The sequence below is a fragment of the Sycon ciliatum genome, chromosome 6, assembly GCF_964019385.1.
Source record: "Sycon ciliatum chromosome 6, ocSycCili1.1, whole genome shotgun sequence".
NCBI lineage: Eukaryota > Metazoa > Porifera > Calcarea > Leucosolenida > Sycettidae > Sycon > Sycon ciliatum.
Window position 1 is genome coordinate 13,748,702 of NC_088648.1, and position 17,797 is coordinate 13,766,498.

The 17,797-nt window shown below is 48.1% G+C and overlaps 1 protein-coding gene across 1 annotated transcript in view; it reads left to right on the forward strand.

Annotated features, from left to right (window-relative positions):
• LOC135820061 (transformation/transcription domain-associated protein-like) overlaps positions 1-17,797 on the forward strand; it is an 80,841-nt gene that overhangs the window by 45,447 nt on the left and 17,597 nt on the right. Inside the window, exons 42-53 of the mRNA XM_065333365.1 lie at positions 667-731; positions 1,201-1,249; positions 7,611-7,667; positions 9,100-9,173; positions 10,552-10,663; positions 11,118-11,207; positions 12,089-12,151; positions 12,709-12,810; positions 13,485-13,570; positions 14,833-14,986; positions 15,844-16,025; positions 17,166-17,265. Coding sequence (XP_065189437.1) covers positions 667-731; positions 1,201-1,249; positions 7,611-7,667; positions 9,100-9,173; positions 10,552-10,663; positions 11,118-11,207; positions 12,089-12,151; positions 12,709-12,810; positions 13,485-13,570; positions 14,833-14,986; positions 15,844-16,025; positions 17,166-17,265 — 1,134 coding nt within the window. The remainder of the gene's footprint in view (positions 1-666; positions 732-1,200; positions 1,250-7,610; positions 7,668-9,099; positions 9,174-10,551; positions 10,664-11,117; positions 11,208-12,088; positions 12,152-12,708; positions 12,811-13,484; positions 13,571-14,832; positions 14,987-15,843; positions 16,026-17,165; positions 17,266-17,797) is intronic.

Consider the following 17,797-nt stretch of genomic DNA (forward strand, 5'->3'; position numbering starts at 1 on the left):
TCCAACCAAGCTTTCCGCTCAGGACAGTTGTGCTTCGTATGACCCGGTTCGTCACAAAAGAAACACACTGGCTGGTTTCCGCTCTGCCGGTCAGTCTGATTCCGTCTGCCATCACGGTCAGGACCCTTTCGATTGCGCCGCTTCGGGCAGTGCCTCCTGATGTGGCCAACTTCGCCACAATCATAGCAAACTGCAGCGGTCTTCTGGCTTGCGCCACCTGTAGCTGCAGCAGACACAACATCACTAGTGCTGCTGGAATCTCGCTCTGCACTACGCAGGGCACGCACTATCTCTAGGCACCCGGACACGGTTAGGTCCTTCCCGGCCATAGTGAGCCTCAGCTCTCGCGCATACTGATTGGACAGTCCGGAAATAACTCGCTCCACCAGCAACGAGTCCTTGTTTCAGGTGTAATTTAGAATTAGGTGAGCAGCGTTCCCTTCACATATAGTGCAACCTCTAGTGCCTATTAGGTGTAATCTAAATTTAAATTTAGGTGCTTGTTTTCACTACCGAAATCACCGAAATTAAAGTTACACCAAAAATTGCATGTTTTACACTATTTCTGTTCTGTGCTGTAGCGTGCTGTTGTTATTTCATGTTGTCTGTGTACTCTGACTGTGTGACGGTCACGGGTGTGACACACCATTATTTTTTTCCCTGCAGAAAGCTGAGGACCGACCGAGTCTGGATTTGCGTTCGGCACACGCGCTCGCAGTGCGCATTATCAGGTACGTTTATGTTCATGTTTACCTGACCAGCATGTTCTTCTAGTTTTTAAATCTTCCATTGTGGCTCCACCACCCTGTTCACACCTCCCCCCCCCCCCCTCACACATGTTAAAACACATGCACACACGCATGCACGCACGCGCACACACGCATGCACACACACACACACACACACACACACACACACACACACACACACACACACACACACACACACACACACGTCTGAACACACACATGCGCGCATACGTCTGAACACGCACCTGAACACGTAGTAACTGGACACATGCGCCCAAGCGTATGTATGATTACACAGAGTTAATTTGCCCTACCCTGGCAATATGGTCTGAGACAGTAACAACAACCTGTGCGAGAACCTACATGTACATGTATAATAATTTTAGTTGGTTTGCACATAGAACAAGTTGTTTTGACTTTGTCTTTTGGTGTCTTTCCCTCTTGTTTACAGAGTGGTTGGACGTGCCAATGAGAAATGGCTCTCCACTCAACATAAACTGGTAAGCCCTGTAGGGAATATTGAATGTTGTGTTTGCTTTTCGCAGTCTGCTGACCACACCTACTGCAGCAGTATTGGCAGAGATTGTCTTGATGCTTTTAACATGCACCCAGCGGGAGCAGGGTGGGGAGAGGGGGGGGGGGGGGGGGGAGGGAGGGTAGGGGAGAGGGGGAAATTGTCTTGATGCTTCTAACATGCACCCAGCGGGAGCAGGGTGGGGAGAGGGGGGGGGGGGAGAGGGGGGAATTGTCTTCATGCTTCTAACATGAACCGCAGGGGGGGGGGGGGGGGAGGGAATTGTCTTGGTGCTTCTGACATGCACCCAGCGGGAGCAGGGTGGGGGGGGGGGGGTAGGGGAGAGGGAGGAATTGTCTTGGTGCTTCTGACATGCACCCAGCGGGAGCAGCGTGGGGAGAGGGGGGGGGGGGGGGTTGTCCCGGTGGTGCTTCTGACATGCACCCAGCGGGAGCAGCGTGGGGTGTGCACACGTCAGGCAGTTCAATGTTCTTATTCTTGGGATCGGGAGAGCTTGATTTGACTGAATTTAACTGACAATGCACAAGGGGTAAATAATTCTTGTTCTTGCTGTGAACTGAAAGAAGACGACTAATGCGCAAGGCGCTTGCGCAGAGAGAAAAAGGAGCAGGAAAAAACATGGAGGACGTAGCTAAGAGGTGAGTGAGTCAGTAGAAATAATAAACTCGCGGCCCAGCTTCGGTGTGGGAACGCGGAAACAAACCGGGATAGAGAACACAAACTATAACGTGTACTGCAAAATAATCTCATGACGTTGAGCATCATGTCAACGTCGTGACACTCCCCCGCAAGAGATGCAGAGAAAAGGAGATAATTCGTAACAAAGTAACGTGGAAACAAAACACAATAAGTGCATATAACATACGCAAGGGTGAAAGAGAGTAGACCGTCACAGAGAAAGAGAGAGAGGGAGAGAGAGAGAGAGAGAGAGAGAGAGAGAGAGAGAGAGAGAGAGAGAGAGAGAGAGAGAGAGAGAGAGAGAGAGAGAGAGAGAGAGAGAGAGAGAGAGAGAGAGAGAGAGAGAGAGAGAGAGAGAGAGAGAGAGAGAGAGAGAGAGAGAGAGAGAGAGAGTTCAGATGTGAACTACCAACTGTCTAGTTGATTCAACTAAACAAGTTCGCTGCCAATTAATTGGCGAAGCGTCTGACGTTGCTTCATAGCGGCAGCACGTTGTGGACGACTGGGTGGAGCAACAGCTGCTGGAACTGGCAGATCGGCTTGGCCAGTGGTGTGTGTGTCCGGAGCGGTGCTGTTGTCGTTAGCCTCGGAGTTAGCAGCAGGACAGATAGGGTACAGGAGAGACAGGGGTCGCTTGAGCTCTGTCTTCTCTGCAGTGATGACGGTTGCGGAACGTATCTCCATGTCCTTGCTTGTATGGAGAGCGACAATGCGACCAAGTCGCCATGAGCCACGGGGCATGTCATCCCTTATTAGTACAACATCGTCAACGGCTGGCTGTTCTGAAGCGGTAACGCGTGCCTGCCGGAGCTTCCGAGTGTGACTGTTGCGGAGATCAGCCAAGTAGTCGTCTCGCCAGACATGCCAGAACTGGTCCAATGTTCATTGACCCTTCTTCCAGACAGAGAGAAGATTCTGAGCTGCAGTCGGAACTTCGATGTGGTCCGGATCGCCGTCATCAGCAGTGGGTTGCACGCCACCAGTAGTTGCGGACAGGCACAGAAAATGACTTGGGGTGAGTATCTCCTGCAAGTCATTGTCCACGTACACCAGTGGACGCGAGTTGACGACTGCTGACACTTCCATGAGAATGGTAGTCAGTTGCGACACAGTGAGGAGCGCGCGGCCAACGACCTTCTTCAGGCTTCGTTTGACTGTTCCAACGAGACGCTCGTAGAAACCACCCATCCAAGGTGAGATCGGTGGGTTATAGTGCCACTTCACACCAGTCCTCGACATTTACGACAGGACATAATCACTCGTTGCCATTTCTTCAAAGGCCACGTCCAGAACAGACTTAGCTAGGATGAATTGTGGCGCGTTGTCAGACACTACCTCTTCAGGGCAACCACGCAACGACACGAACCTGCGGAACGCTAGCAGGAATTCCTCTGTGGTCATGTCTGCCACCAGTTCTAGATGGACAGCTCTAGTTGCCATACACGTCACTAGGAGGACCCATACCTTCTTGGTACTTGGCTGGTGCTTGACGAGCAGAGGACCGAAGTAATCTAGTCCCACATGGGTGAACGGGATAGATCTTGTTGCGCGGGCAGATGGAAGCGGGGCCATATCTGGGGTGCGGTATGGACCACCGTGGTGCTTCCGGCAAGTCAGGCACTTAGTGATGAATGACTTCACTGTTGCACACCCTCGTGGTAACCAGTACTTGTAACGCAGTCTTGATAGCGTGTGTGCAGCGCCGCCATGCATCGTCATCAGGCGACAATCGTTGATGATGAGCTGGGTGATGGGATGCGTTTGGGGAATCAGTACTGGATACTTTGCTTGATAGCAAAGTTCGGCGTTCTCCAAGTGTCCTCTGCATCTGATGAGGCGGTTCGCATCGAGGAAGAGCCGCAGCTTGTCCTTCGGGCTGTGCTTCTTACAATTTTCGACAGCACTGACGTCTGACAGATTCTGTTGTGCATGGTGTAGCCACATGATTTTGGCTACCTTGACCTCTGAGTTACAACTAGAATCCACCCCGAAGGACTTGCCGCCTTGTGGTCTCAACCTGGAGAGAAACCGCAAACACAGAGCAGAAACACGCACTAAGGCACTGAAAGACGAAAACCTGGCACAATCTATACCAAATGGTGGTTCATCACATGTTTTTTTTTGTTCGTGAGCGCATCAGGCTTTTTTTCATTTCGTGTGCAAGCTCAGTGTCTGGACCGGTGGACTCTGTTGGGTGTGATACAGGTGCAGGTATCTCCGAAGTGCTTGAAGGACCCTCCCCAGCGGCAACGTTGACATGGCGATCAAGTGCTGGCTCGGCGTGATGGTCAGCAGTGGCAAGGAAGTGTGGACCGTGCCACCATAGCGAGCTGGCTTGAAGGGAAGGAACAGAGACACCGCGTGAAGGCAAGTCGGCGGGATTGTCGGCAGAGCGGACATAGCGATAGGCAACATCGGGAACCGCACGAATGGCATCAATACGGTTGTTGACGAAGACAGGTAGTTTGTCAGAAGAGGCCAGCCAATGGAGAACTGTGGTGGAGTCTGACCATAGAAAGGTAGAGGAGAAAGTGAGCGGAAGTTCCCGGGCCGCGGCAGCTGCGGGAGTTACTGTGGGTGGTGGCCTCGGTGGTGCAGTACTGGATTGCCGTGGTCTTTTGGGCGGAGGCCCCTCTTCAATCGCCGAAGCGAGCTTCTTCAGCGAGTTCAGTACGGACGTCGAACCGCCCGACAGAACCCGTAGTTTCTGAGCTTGTGCTGGACGGTTTAGCGCTTCGAGTGCGGATGCACCGGCCTGCAAGGCCACCAACAAGTCCTGCTGGTGACTTGCGTGCCTTGGCAGTGATCTTGCCGAGGTGGTATTTCGATTGTCCGCCATTCTGTTCTAGAAGAGGACACACATTAAAAAATGTTTAGCATTATCGCTTGATCCATGGTGTGAAACACGTCGGATTGAATAAACATTGCTACATGCACCCTAAGAATAGGGTGTCGGGAAACAATCTACTAATAATGCATCGTACTCCTCATCCTCCCTTAGTTTTTTTCTTTTCCCTTCTGTGTCTGTGGGATTCCATTCGTTTAATGCATCACCCTGTTTTTCGATTAGTACTTCCAGTTTGGAGACGTACTCCATATGTATAGAATAAAAGCTCAGTCCCGAGTGTTTATGGGAAGTAAAAACCCGAGGCAAAAAATAAATGGTTGACGCATCGGCGAAATACTCCTCTGGGAGAACCCAATCATCATCAGCAATACTATCCTTGTGGACAACAGGAGCTTCCAAACCAGTCCGCTTCCTCTCTTTTAGCACAGCCTTCAAGAGTTTGTTGGACCTGTTGAAAGCCGGACCTTGCAGGCTGACTCCTCGCTCTAGAGAGTTCAGGTGGCGTTGAAATGCCCCGCGAGCAGCAATCATACTTGAACGTTTGTACTCGGATTTGTCCTGCTTTTTAGCCGAGCAGTAGAAGTCTTCGAGCAGGCCCGCAAGTTCTCCCTCTGTAACATGTTTCCAGTCGCAAGATTTGCTATGCGTTGACAAGAAATCGGAAAAAAACAGTCAACCAGAATTCCGTTGCCGTTTTGGTTGACTTCGGCACTGCGCCCTTCAACAGCTCGTCTTTCCTTGCGGAACTTACAGGTTCAAAACGCGAAGACTCAGCCATAGTTCTTCGAAAGCAAAAAAAGTGACAAGGAAACGAAGAAGGCAACTTTCTTGCTCAATTCACATGGAAATGACAAGGAATTACTGCGCATGCGTCCCCTTTTACCCAGACGTACGTAAGTCATGTGCAAATAAAAATCGTTTTTCTATGATACAATTTATATTCTAGTAGAAACCCATTGAGCTCACCGTGACTTCGTGGATTGGCGTGTGGAGAGGAATCGACGTCGGCACATTATTGAATCAACTTGTCGATTTGCGCAGTCTCCGCCTGGATCGAGCGGAGGTGAGCGGAAACCAGCTTCTTCGCCGTTTTGAGAATCGTGGCCATGACGCACTGTACGCCGTGTGCCTGTGTCAGCCAGGACCCCGGTTTTCGGCACCAACTTCATGTCGGGAAACAATCTATTGACATGCAATCTACTGTCGCGGACGGCTGACCAGCAACCGAGCCGCGACTGAACACACCTTCGCCCTGGGGCTTCCAGACATAAGATTAATATAGAATACTCTCGCATATCGCGACATAGGGGCTCTATGGATACAGTATTACCTGCCATTTTGGAAACTTCAAATATTTGTAGCACGAAGATAGAGAGTTTGCCCAAGGTTTCATTTGAATTTACGGAAGGGGGCTTAATAGCCAATAGAAGACCTTTACCTTTAGTGGTAAAAAACACGTTCAAAACCGCACATTTCATTAATCCATATCTACAGTCCATTCTTTGGAAACTGGCACCCTAACTACTTTGCCGGCCTATGTGTGGGAGACACCAAAAAGTCAGAAAGCCTTTCTTCACTTTGTTGTGCCTAGTACTGAGCAATCTAAAAAAGCAAGAATCATTTTAATTGAAAGAAAAAAAGTTGCCCAGAATGGGATTTGAACGCACACACTTCCATCACAACGGAAAAAAGTAGAAAAGAAGGTCGTCAAAAGTGGGGTTCGAACCCACAACATTTTGTTTTTGGTCAAGGGAGGGTGTCAGGACACCAGCTGTCTCCTTGAGGAGCCGAGTGGGCACTAGTGCTGACCCGAATTTGCTAGCAATTCTTCTAGCAAAATATCGAAGAATTTTGAAAGGGAATTTGCTGGCAAAATGGAGCAAAATATCGGTGTGTTGGCTGGGAATTGGGAGATTTTACACATATACGGTGCACATGACTCATTTCGGCACAATTTTACCAGCACGTGACTCACTTTTTCTCATTTTTGCCAACACGTAACCCACTTTCGGTCAGTTTTCTCACACGTGACACAAATTTTGGAGCAAAAAGGGAGCAAAATATCGAGTGGCCTAGCAAAATGAAAGCAAAATTTCGACGATGCACGAGCAAAATTATGCCGCAAAATATCGAGATTCAGCTGGCAAATTCGGGTCAGCACTAGTGGGCACACCATCTGATCCTGGGCTCCCAGCCTCTTAGAAGTATCAAGAGTACATAACCCCCCCCCCCAAGAGTGTGCCACTCCACTATGGGTGCTGGCCCGACAAAATTTCAAGTTGACGTCATTTTTATGATGCAATGCATACTGTATACATATTATCAGACGTATCCTGAACCTGTGGTGGACAAATCCGGTTTGAGCTTGCGCCAGGAAACACGTGTGGGTTGACACGCCGTACCAACATCGTAAATCACTAGTGCGACGACTATTGCATCCTAAAAATGACGTCAATTTGAAATTCTGACGGGACAGCAGGGTATGTTGGAGTTGCACTCTTGGGGGGGGGGGGGGGGGGATGTACTCTTGGAAGTATCGAGGTTGGCCAGTAACTTGGATACCTCTGCAGCAGATGTGCTAAGCACTGCGAGTCCAGTTGTTTCGGGGGCAGGAAAGTGGACTGGAGGAAGTTCCTGGCTGCATCCGGTGGCTCACTGTTGGCTCTGGGAAATGAAAAAGTTGTTACTGCTGCTGCTGCTGCTGCTGCTGTTGCTGTTGCTGCTACTGCGACTGCTGTTGCTGCTGCTGCTGCTGCTGCTGCTGCTGCTGCTGCTGTTGTTGCTGTCTTGTACTTTACAGATCGCCAGCCTGCGTGGCATGTGGGATCAGCCTAGTGTTCAGAGTTTGCTTCAGAAGGTAAGACGACAAGTGTATTTGGTGAAGCTTTGTTCATGCTGTACATTAAACTACATTCACACAGCAGGGGCAGATCCAGGAGGGGTTCCAGGGGTGCCGTGGAACCCCCTAAATGTCGTACATGACTAGTAAATGTACTACTGGAAAGCATATGCAAGTACATGTACATGTATCAGCTATTCAGTTTTGACTACACTGGAACCCCCCTGTAGAGATCGCTGGATCCGCCGCTGTACAGTGGGCCCTCTCTATTGCGAACAGTGGGCCCTCTCTATTGCTGCGGACACACACGGTATACCAAGCATGCCGGTATTTATCCTGAGTAGACCGGGCTGGTATCCTGACTGCAGAGTACAGTGCATGTACAAGGGACCAGGCGTATGTCACATACACCTGGTCCCTTGTGTGCTGTATACTAGAGGGGGGGGGGGGGGGGGGGGGGTAACCTGACTAGAGTTTTTTTTCTTTTTTTCTACAAATTCCACATATCTCCAGACACTGGGGTGAATAATAAGAGTACAGTGCAAATGACTAAGTGGCTGTGTCCTGTGTTCCGAGCTGGCATCCTGACTGCAGAGTGCAGTGCAAAGGACCAGGTGTATGACTGTGTCCTGTCTACTAGGGGGAGGGGGGCTGACTAGAGTACAGTGCAAGGAATCAGGTGCATGTGTCCTATATACAGGTCCTCCCTCATTATCGAGTCCGGTTAGTACATAAACCCCGTTAGTAAATAGAAATCTGAAATCCCCTGGCGAAACGTGGTCTATACAACTGTTTACAGGTCCGGTTACAACATAATCCGCTAGTACATAAAATTCGTTATAACGACCCTTTGCCCAGGTCCCTGGAGTGCCAAACCCTCAGTATAAGATAATACTGACCAAGCAGGACCAAGGCCAAAACACGTAGGATAAAGTAGAAAGACAAAACGTAATATATCTATGTATTCGTGAATATGGACGATCCTTTGCATCCAAGGAAGAGTTATGTTGGAGATTTTCAATTATCTTAAAACGAGTTGAAGCATCGATAATTTATGTTGTATCGAGGGTAGCCCCGGTAAGTACGAGGTAGTGCCTATTTCACCTTTAGCTGCAAGTCCTGCTACAAGATAAGTCTCGTTTATATAAGATAAATTTTTCGATGGCCCAGAGATTATCTACTAACGAGGGAGGACCTGTACTAGGAAGGGGGGGGGGGGGGGATATCCTGCCTAGAGTACTGTGCAAGGGATCAGGTGTAGGTGTCCTGTATGCTGAGAGAGGTTTCCTGATCACAGACTGCAGAGGGCATTACAAGCTGCTGTTGCTGCTGCTGCCGCCGCCGCTGCTGCTGCTGCTACTGCTGTTGCCACGGCCACCAGTGCTATTGCCAGTATGAAAATGTTGTTTCCGTTTCTGTTGTGTATGTTGTGTTGTGTACGTGTGTACAGAGATGTGAGTTTGTGGCATGTGATCGATGGGTGGAGCCCAAGAGAATAGCAAAGTGCATCCTGCAGTATGTCAAGTAAGTACTTATCTGTATGTTGAGTAAGTACTTATCTGTATGTCAAGGAAGTACTAATCCGTATGTCAAATAATTACTTATCTGTATGTCAAGTAAGTACTTATCTGTATGTCAGCTAAGTACTGATCTGGCCGCTACTGCACTAGCTACATACAACTTTGTGTCGAGTTCGAAAGCCTTTTATGAAGGAAAAAATATTATTCCACCATGCCAGTCGGCTATTATTAAGTCGTGTCTGACTTGTAGTACATGTACAGGAAGTACTGTAAATATACAAATTTTCGGCAGCTATTTAATTTCGGCTATATTCGGCACCGACCCAAAACGCCTAAATTAAAACGCCGATGAAATTTTTCCCAGCATCTGTCGCACTATACCATGCCCTCTACCCCACGCCGAAAATAAATCGCCGCCGAAATGTCAAAAATCGTGAAGTGCCGAAATTTTGCAGCGCCGAAATTTTGTAATATTTACAGTACTGTAAAAGCAGAAATTTTCGGTGGTGTTTTATTTTCGGTAACTTCGGTGCCGACAATTTTTACCGAAAATAAAACGCACCGAAAATGTCGGTACAACCGATACTGTATACATGTAGTACTAGTACACTTACCTGGAAAACGGGTTTCACCGAAAATTTCCCTCTACCGAACCGCCGATTTTGGAGAATACCGAAAATATTACACCACCGAAAATTTCTGCTTTTACAGTACTAGTTGCAGACTTGCTGCACTAGCTGCTACATACTAGTACAAAGTACATAGTGTAGTGAAACAGGTCTAAGACGACCTCTCAAGGGACTTTCAAAGTGCGGTCCCTGTAACCAGGTGGTCTCCTCCTCATCCCAGTGTCATTTGACTGGAAATCACATCCCTTAGTCCTGGCTGCAGTGGTCTTCTGGGACAGGTGGTCGCCTTTTCCGAGTGGTCACCTTGACAGGTTCTACTGTACTACGGTGCTGCTCCTTGAAATCCAATCAGGTGTGTCAGGTACGCGGTGCCCTGCACCAGTTCACCGAGATCTCGTGAACTGGTGCAGGGCACCGCGTACACGACGCACCTGCCCGTGCATTTCAAAGCGGCCAGGCGATTTTTGACTTTCTTGTCTACGCGATCTAGAAAGCGCTCAGGACGTCGTCGAGGAGGCAGAGTAGCCGTTTGCACTGCAAGTGTGCATTGGTCTTGACTGAACTTGCCAGAACTGTAGTTGAGTGACTTGTGTAGAAGTAGAAATGAACGAAATCCGGCGCTGCAGTATCCGTCCAGTAACTTTGCACCTATGCAATCAGAATACACCATGTTCTCTTTCACTGGATGTTGCTATGTTTGATTAGTTGGATGTGTGTGTTATGTGTGTTGTGCGTTGCTCATTCCCCCTGCAGATACAATCCAGGCTTGGTAGAAGCTCTATTTCCATTGCTACGTGCCGTTGAGTCTCGGTCGATTGTTAGCTATCACTTCATCAGCTCCTTCATCGATGAGGTCATCGTGCAGGTACGCACGCACTCACGCACCTGCTTGCCAGCCTGCCTGCCTGTGTGCCTGTGTGCCTGCCTGCCTGCCTGCCTGCCTGCCTGCCTGCCTGCCTGCCTGCCTGCCTGCCTGCCTGCCTGCCTGCCTGCCTGCCTGCCTGCCTGCCTGTCTGCCTGCCTGGCTGCCTGCATGCCTGCCTGCATGCCTGCTTGCACGCTGCAGTTGCTGTTGTTGTTATTGTTGTTGTTGTAAGTCGGGAGACTGTTGGCTGTCAGATTTCAGCACTAGCGTTTCAGATAATGGCGCAGGATGTGTGCTAATGCTTGTGTGCTCTCTTTGTTCCTGTTGTACACCCACCCACACCCACACATACCCACCCACACATACACACCCACGCATACACACCCACACATGCACCCACACCTACACCCCCCCCCCCCCCCCCACACACACACACACACACTTGCTCATGCAGGGCTATACGGTTGAGCAGCGGCGTGATACTTACTTCAAGTTCCACCGTGTCTACCATGATAGCAAGTACTCAATGGATGTCAAGTGTTCGGTAGGTACACACGTTTGTTAATAAACCACTCCGCTGCTTTTATCTTACTGGTCATTTCCGTTAGCACAACTGTCAGCCTGTTGTTACGGCGAAACTGTAGCCCTCGGACATAGTGATAGCCGGTTAACTTGTACTACTGTGGCGTACTCTCGCAATGAAAATGAGAATTTGCGCGGATCCCTAAGTTCCGTCTCATTTTAAACGCCAGTACAATCACTGAACCGTGGTACATGTATTAACATGTTGGTCTGTAGCTTGGGATATGATCCGATGCTGACAGAGACTTGCCTATTGAGTGGCTTCACATCTTGGTCATGTGACTAAATTCATGTAGAAAGTGATCATGTAATGTGGACAGTGGAACCAACATGGCCGACATCATGTGACCCATGTATGCAGGCGTTGAGTGTAGTACGAACCAACATGGCCGACATCATGTGACCAATGTATGCAGGAGTTGAGTGTGGTACGAACCAACATGGTAGTGAGGTAGATGAAACATCCCGTCGTCCCGACATCACTCTGTTCAATGCCATTATATCATGGCCTAATAGGAGAGTAATGTTTTGTACCGCCCTTGTGCTTCGCAGCATGTGTTGTGCCATGAATGCGTGCGTGCATGCACGTGTTTTGTGCACGTACTATGAGCTCAATGGTCGAAACACCGCTGTATGGAGGAAATTGTATTTGTCAGTGTCTACAACTTTGAGTCATGTTGCTGGTGTGATCAGGTCGGCTGGAGACCGCATATGCTTGAGGTGGAATTGCTTTACTGCATATGTATTTTAAACAGAATTCCAATGAATTATAACGTTCAATCTCTTCAGTTTTTTTTAAATATGTATGTGTGTATTTGTGTGCCTTGTTTGTTTGTTGATCAGATTCTACAGCACATCATCATACCAATGTTTCACTACTCGTTCCACAATGGAGTAGTTGATGAGGTACGTACATATGGCTGGTGTTGTGTTTGTGTGTGTGTGTGTGTGTGCGTGTGCGTGTGCGTGTGCGCGTGTGTGTGTGTGTGTGTGTGTGTGTGTGTGTGTGTGTGTGTGTGTGTGTGTGTGTGTGTGCATGTGTGCGTGCATGTGTGCGTGTGTGTCAATGTGAGAAAGAGTGTGTGTGTGTGTCAACGTGAGAAAGTGTGTGTGTGTGTGTGTGTGTGTGTGTGTGTGTGTGTGTGTGTGCGGGTGCGGTGTGTGCGTATGTGTGCATGCGAGTGTCTCTCTAACATGTACTACAGTATTGGATGTTGTGCTTCTCTTGCGATGTGCTGATCCCGCCACCGCTGTTGCCGTCACTACTGCTGCTGCCATCACTGCTACTTCTAATTGGATGTAGTTTGTGTGTGTGTGTGTGTGTGTGTGTGTGTGTGTGTGTGTGTGTGTGTGTGTGTGTGTGTGTATGTGTGTGCGTGTGTGCGTGCGTGTGGGTGTGTGCGTGTGTGTGTGTATGTGTATCCATGTGTGTGTCTGTGTCTGTGTGCATCTGTGTGGCACAGCTTCTGGGTGGACCGCCGGACCCTGATGGTGATGACGAGAAGAACATTGTGCACCAATTCTTGCTGCATGTCATGTTCCAGGAGGGTCTGCCAGCACCATCTGTAAGATCTGTGTGATGTCAATGCAGTGTAGTGCACATCATTTTGCTCTCTACTCTGATCTTTGTGCTCTGTACTCTCTGCTCATAGCAGTACCGTCATGCTAGTCATGCGTCAGAACTGGTGTGGTTGGTGCTGCGAAAACCGCGCCAATAATCTTATCCTGTGATTTTTGGAGCAATGAAATATTTTGGCCCAATTTACCAACCAATTTCATATGCAGTAAAGCAATTCCACCTCAACCAGATGCGGTCTCCAGCCGACCTGATCACACCAGCAACGTGACTCAAAGTTGTCTTTTCACAGCTTCACCAATGTAGAATGCCTTCCGATGCCCCTGAGTAGTGAAACAGTGTTGCTCTCAACCATAAGGGAAGAGTGTAATACATGCTACCGCATGTACAGGCAATTAGGCCCAGCGGTTAGAAAGTGCACCCCGCTTCTCTCCTACCTCCTGGAAGTGAAATGGCACGCTCAAGCTTGTTTTTGTCTGTACTGAATTGTATCTGAATCCCTGTGTGTGTGTGTGTGTGTGTGTGTGTGTGTGTGTGTGTGTGTGTGTGTGTGTGTGTGTGTGCGTGCGTGCGTGCGTGCGTATGTGTGCATGCGTACGTACTTGCATGCATGTACACGTATATTGTTTGTATGTATGTGCTCTCGCATTGGCTGGTGTACAGGAGTCGATGACAATCTTCCTGCAGCAGTTTGCCACTCTGCTCATACAGTATGCACCGCAGCATATCCACGATACCAACACCAAGGTGTAAGTACATGTACTGGTATGCCACGGCTGCGCCTACTAGTACACTACTAGGAAACAGTGCCAAATTACTCTAATTTCAGAAATTTTAGGTGCTCAATATTTTCGGTATGAGGGCAAAAAGGCCAGGTTAGGTGAACGGAAATGTTCAGTACAGAGAAGCAGTTCCCTATTGGATTGTGTCTGTTAGTGTTTGTTCGGTGTATCGAAATTATAGGTATGAAACAAATGGACATAAAAGTACACCGGAAATTTGTGAAATTACAGTGACTTTTAAGATGTATTTAAATATTCGACGAGGAGACAACAACTTATTGCCATATTAAAACTTTTAAGATGGCGTTCCTTTCCTACCTGAGCAAATACTATAGATGACCATGCAGTACCGTGCAGATTGCACTGCAGCCATCGTAACACTCTCCTAAGGATCTCTAGGCTACACCAATCAATGCAAAGGAATCAAGTTGCTGTAAAACATGTAATTTTCGGCGTAACGTTTAATTTCGGTGATTTCGGTAGAGAAACCAGGCACCTAAATTTAAATTACTCCTAAGGCCATGGTAAAAAATAAATTTGATTCTCAGGTCATGAGCCTGTGAAAATCGGTGCGAGCGAGCGATTTTTTATTTTATTTCCCACAATTTTTTTATTTCCGAAGATAGGTTCACACATATGAACGTCACAGGTTATTATAATTATTTTATTATTCATGCCAGGGAGTAGAAAAATACCGGTATTTTACTACTCCCTGATTCACGCCTTTCGCATTGACCGTTTTCATGTGCGCATATGCATGCATAGAAATAAAAAAAATCATTGGTGCGCCGCCAAAAATCGGTGCGCGCGTACTTGAGAATCAAAGATAATTTTTACCATGGCCTAAAGGCACTAGAGAATGCACTGTATGTGAAGGGTACACTGGTCACCTGATTCAGCATAATAACACCTGAAACCTGGCAGGTCCCTGGCACCGAAATTGTAATGCACCGAAATTGTAATGCACCTCAAATTGCATGTTTTACCGTATCATGCATGTGAATGCGTATGATGTGATAAATGAGGCTACATGTGACCCTGTGAGCTAAAGACTTCTGCTTCTTCTTTGTCGTTTTTTCTGTTTCTGCGTATTGTATTTTGCTGTGCTTCTGCGTGCCATTTGCTGTGCTTCTGTTTGACTTTTGCTTGTACTGTGTGTGTGTGTGTGTGTGTGTGTGTGTGTGTGTGTGTGTGTGTGTGTGTGTGTGTGTGTGTGCTTGTCATTGTAGGAAGCATGGCTCCAAGCTGAAAACTCTGATGAGTCTGGCGTGGCCGTGTCTTGGAAATCGCGTTGCCGTCGACCCCATTGCCAAGTTCAACGGGCACATGCTGTTTGCTAACTGCTTTCTACAGTTTGCTGTGCATAAGAAGATACCACTACAGGTACGTGTACTGTGTTGTGATTTCTCTATCTTTCTCCTTTCTACATGTAAAACTTCAAGCCGTCTGGAGCGATGTCTGTAGGACGTATCGCTATCGCCTACATTGGCGGAGCGGACAAATACCAGAACGGTTTCCTTGATGATCAGATGAAGATCAGCACGGAAAGAGATCACATTCTCAGGGACGTCGGACACGCTGCGGTCACTACGGTATTGACCGTGCCACTTTTTGCCCCAGGTACCCTGCGAATCAATATTATTATACACTGATCTGGGCTCTAAATTTCCGAATTTTTCGACTCGGCACCCCCTCCCCACAGCAAATTGTACAGTTCAGATGGCTGACCGTACCACACTAGAATACCTTCCGACGCCCTGTAACTATGCTTCTTGAACTAGAGTGTGTCATCTCGATTCTTGAACTGTGTCGCTGCATGGTGTAATTAGTAAATGCTGATCATTACAGCCGTGGACCGTGCATGAGTGAATGAAAGCACAGCGCTGCTTTCGACTCGTGGGTCGGATTTCTTTAGCCAAGACTGTAGTGAATGACGTTGAATGTAGCAATCCTGTCTTGGTCAACCCAGTGCGGCAGTGTGAGATTGACACCTTATTTTTATTGCTTCTTCCCTGACCTCTCTCTGTCTCTCTGTCTGTCTCTCTGTCTGCCTGTCTCTCTGTCTCTCTGTCTCTCTGTCTCTCTGTCTGTCTGTCTGTCTGCCTGTCTCTCTGTCTCTGTCTCTCTGTCTCTCTGTCTCTCTCTCTCTCTCTCTCTCTCTCTCTCTCTCTCTCTCTCTCTCTCTCTCTCTCTCTCTCTCTCTCTCTCTCTCTCTCTCTCTCTCTCTCTCTCTCCTGTAGATGTTCCATTGCCTACTTCAAGCTAACGGCGTGGAAGGTCGCGGGACGGTCAAGAAAGTGATTGATGTGCTGACCCCAGCATTGCCCGTCCGTATTGATGATGGTCGGTCATTGATGGTTCATTGGACTAAACAAGTTCTTGTTGAGGAAGGCCACTCTGCGCAGCAACTTGTTCATGTTCTGTAAGTGCCACTGTACTGCTACCAAGAGTACATAACCCCCAAGAGTGTGCAACTGCCTGCACAACCTCTATACAGTGCGGCAACAACAGAACTTCACATCACGTGATGTATTTCAAAATGTTACGCCGGCAAACAGTGCAAAGTGACCACAAGAGAGTTGAGCCCAAAGCAGGATTGCATACAACCCTGTATCAAGAGTACATAACCAAGAGTGTGCAACTCCTATCTTGAGCTGCGATGGGTTCACCCACGGCGGAATTTTTTTATTGCGTCATTTTTTGGCAGAAGTATGATGAAGTGGGTATGCTTTCCCGCGCTTGTTTTGTAGATACAGGGAGAGTTCGTCAGGTTCAAGACACATCGATCTATCGTCCGTTGTTCTGCTTCGACTACCGTAGCTGTAATGTACAAATTATTTGTACTTTGATCTCTGGCTACGCATGATGGCATCAGTGAGCCAAACCGCCGCCAAAGACTGATGTCATAAAAAAATTCCGCCGTGGGCTGGGGGATCGTCGAGTTGCACACTCTTGGTTATGTACTCTTGCCTGTATCTATCGTGCACAGGGTGCAAATAATGTGTACCGTACTACGGGTTTGTCACGAGATGTGAAGGTCTGCCATCGCAGACCCCATAGCTAGCTGGAGTTGCACACTCTTGGGGGTTCTATACTCTTGATCTTTTACAAGACGAGGCAGTATGCTCTGCAAGCAAAATCTTTGTGTTTATCCGTTTTTCCTATTGTGGTTGAAGATTGATGTTGAAGATTGTTGCGAAGATTTATTTGGAAAATCAATCAATTAAAATGTAGGAAATGCGTAGGCTGATGTGAGTCGCAAAGCAGCCTCGTACTACCTTCGTTGTGAAGGTTGATGTGAAGATACATAATTATGCAGATTGATATGAGTGATATGAAGATTGATATAAAGATTGGGCAATGGGCATGCTTCTTTCTGTTTAGGAAAATAATAAATTAAATAAATGTAACTATCGTGTCGGTTCCTGAGGGAACTCCCAACGGCCGCTATCACCCGGTAAATCCAGCTTGTGTCTGGTGATATAGCCCATCAGGTCCAAGATGCTGTGTTTGATTTGTTTGTGCTCCGGTGTGTGTTTGCGTCTTCACTGGCTCTTCACAGCAATGTTATCTGTCGCCATCATGTCAGCTACTTTCCAGCCCGCCACAGCTTGGTGCAGCATCTCCTTACTGGTGCTCTGCGCTTGGCGTTTGGACCAGCGGTACGTGCTGCCTTCCGGCGCTCTCTATCCACGTCCTGTTGTTGCCTCTTTCTCACTTGCTCACTCGCACACATGCACGCACACACACTCACACACACACACACGCTCTCTCTCTCTCTCTCTCTCTCTCTCTCTCTCTCTCTCTCTCTCTCTCTCTCTCTCTCTCTCTCTCTCTCTCTCTCTCTCTCTCTCTCTCTCTCTCTCTCTCGTTGTCGTTGTCGTCGTCATTGTCGTCGTCGTTGTTGTTGTGTTTGGCTCTTTATACCTCTCATGGAGGAATTCGTTTGTCTCCTTAGGAGTCACATGACTTTCAGGTCATGATCTAGTCACATGGTCTGCTAGTCACATGATCTGCAGGTCACATGATCCAATCACATGATGTAGTCACATGATCTACTGGCCAAATGACCTGCTAATTATGAGACCTGCCACACATTTGTCCTCGCATAGGTCGACCATGCTTGTGACACGTCGTGTTGCCAAGGAGGAGCCAGTCTACAAATCTTTAAAATGGTCTCTGGGGTTACAGTGC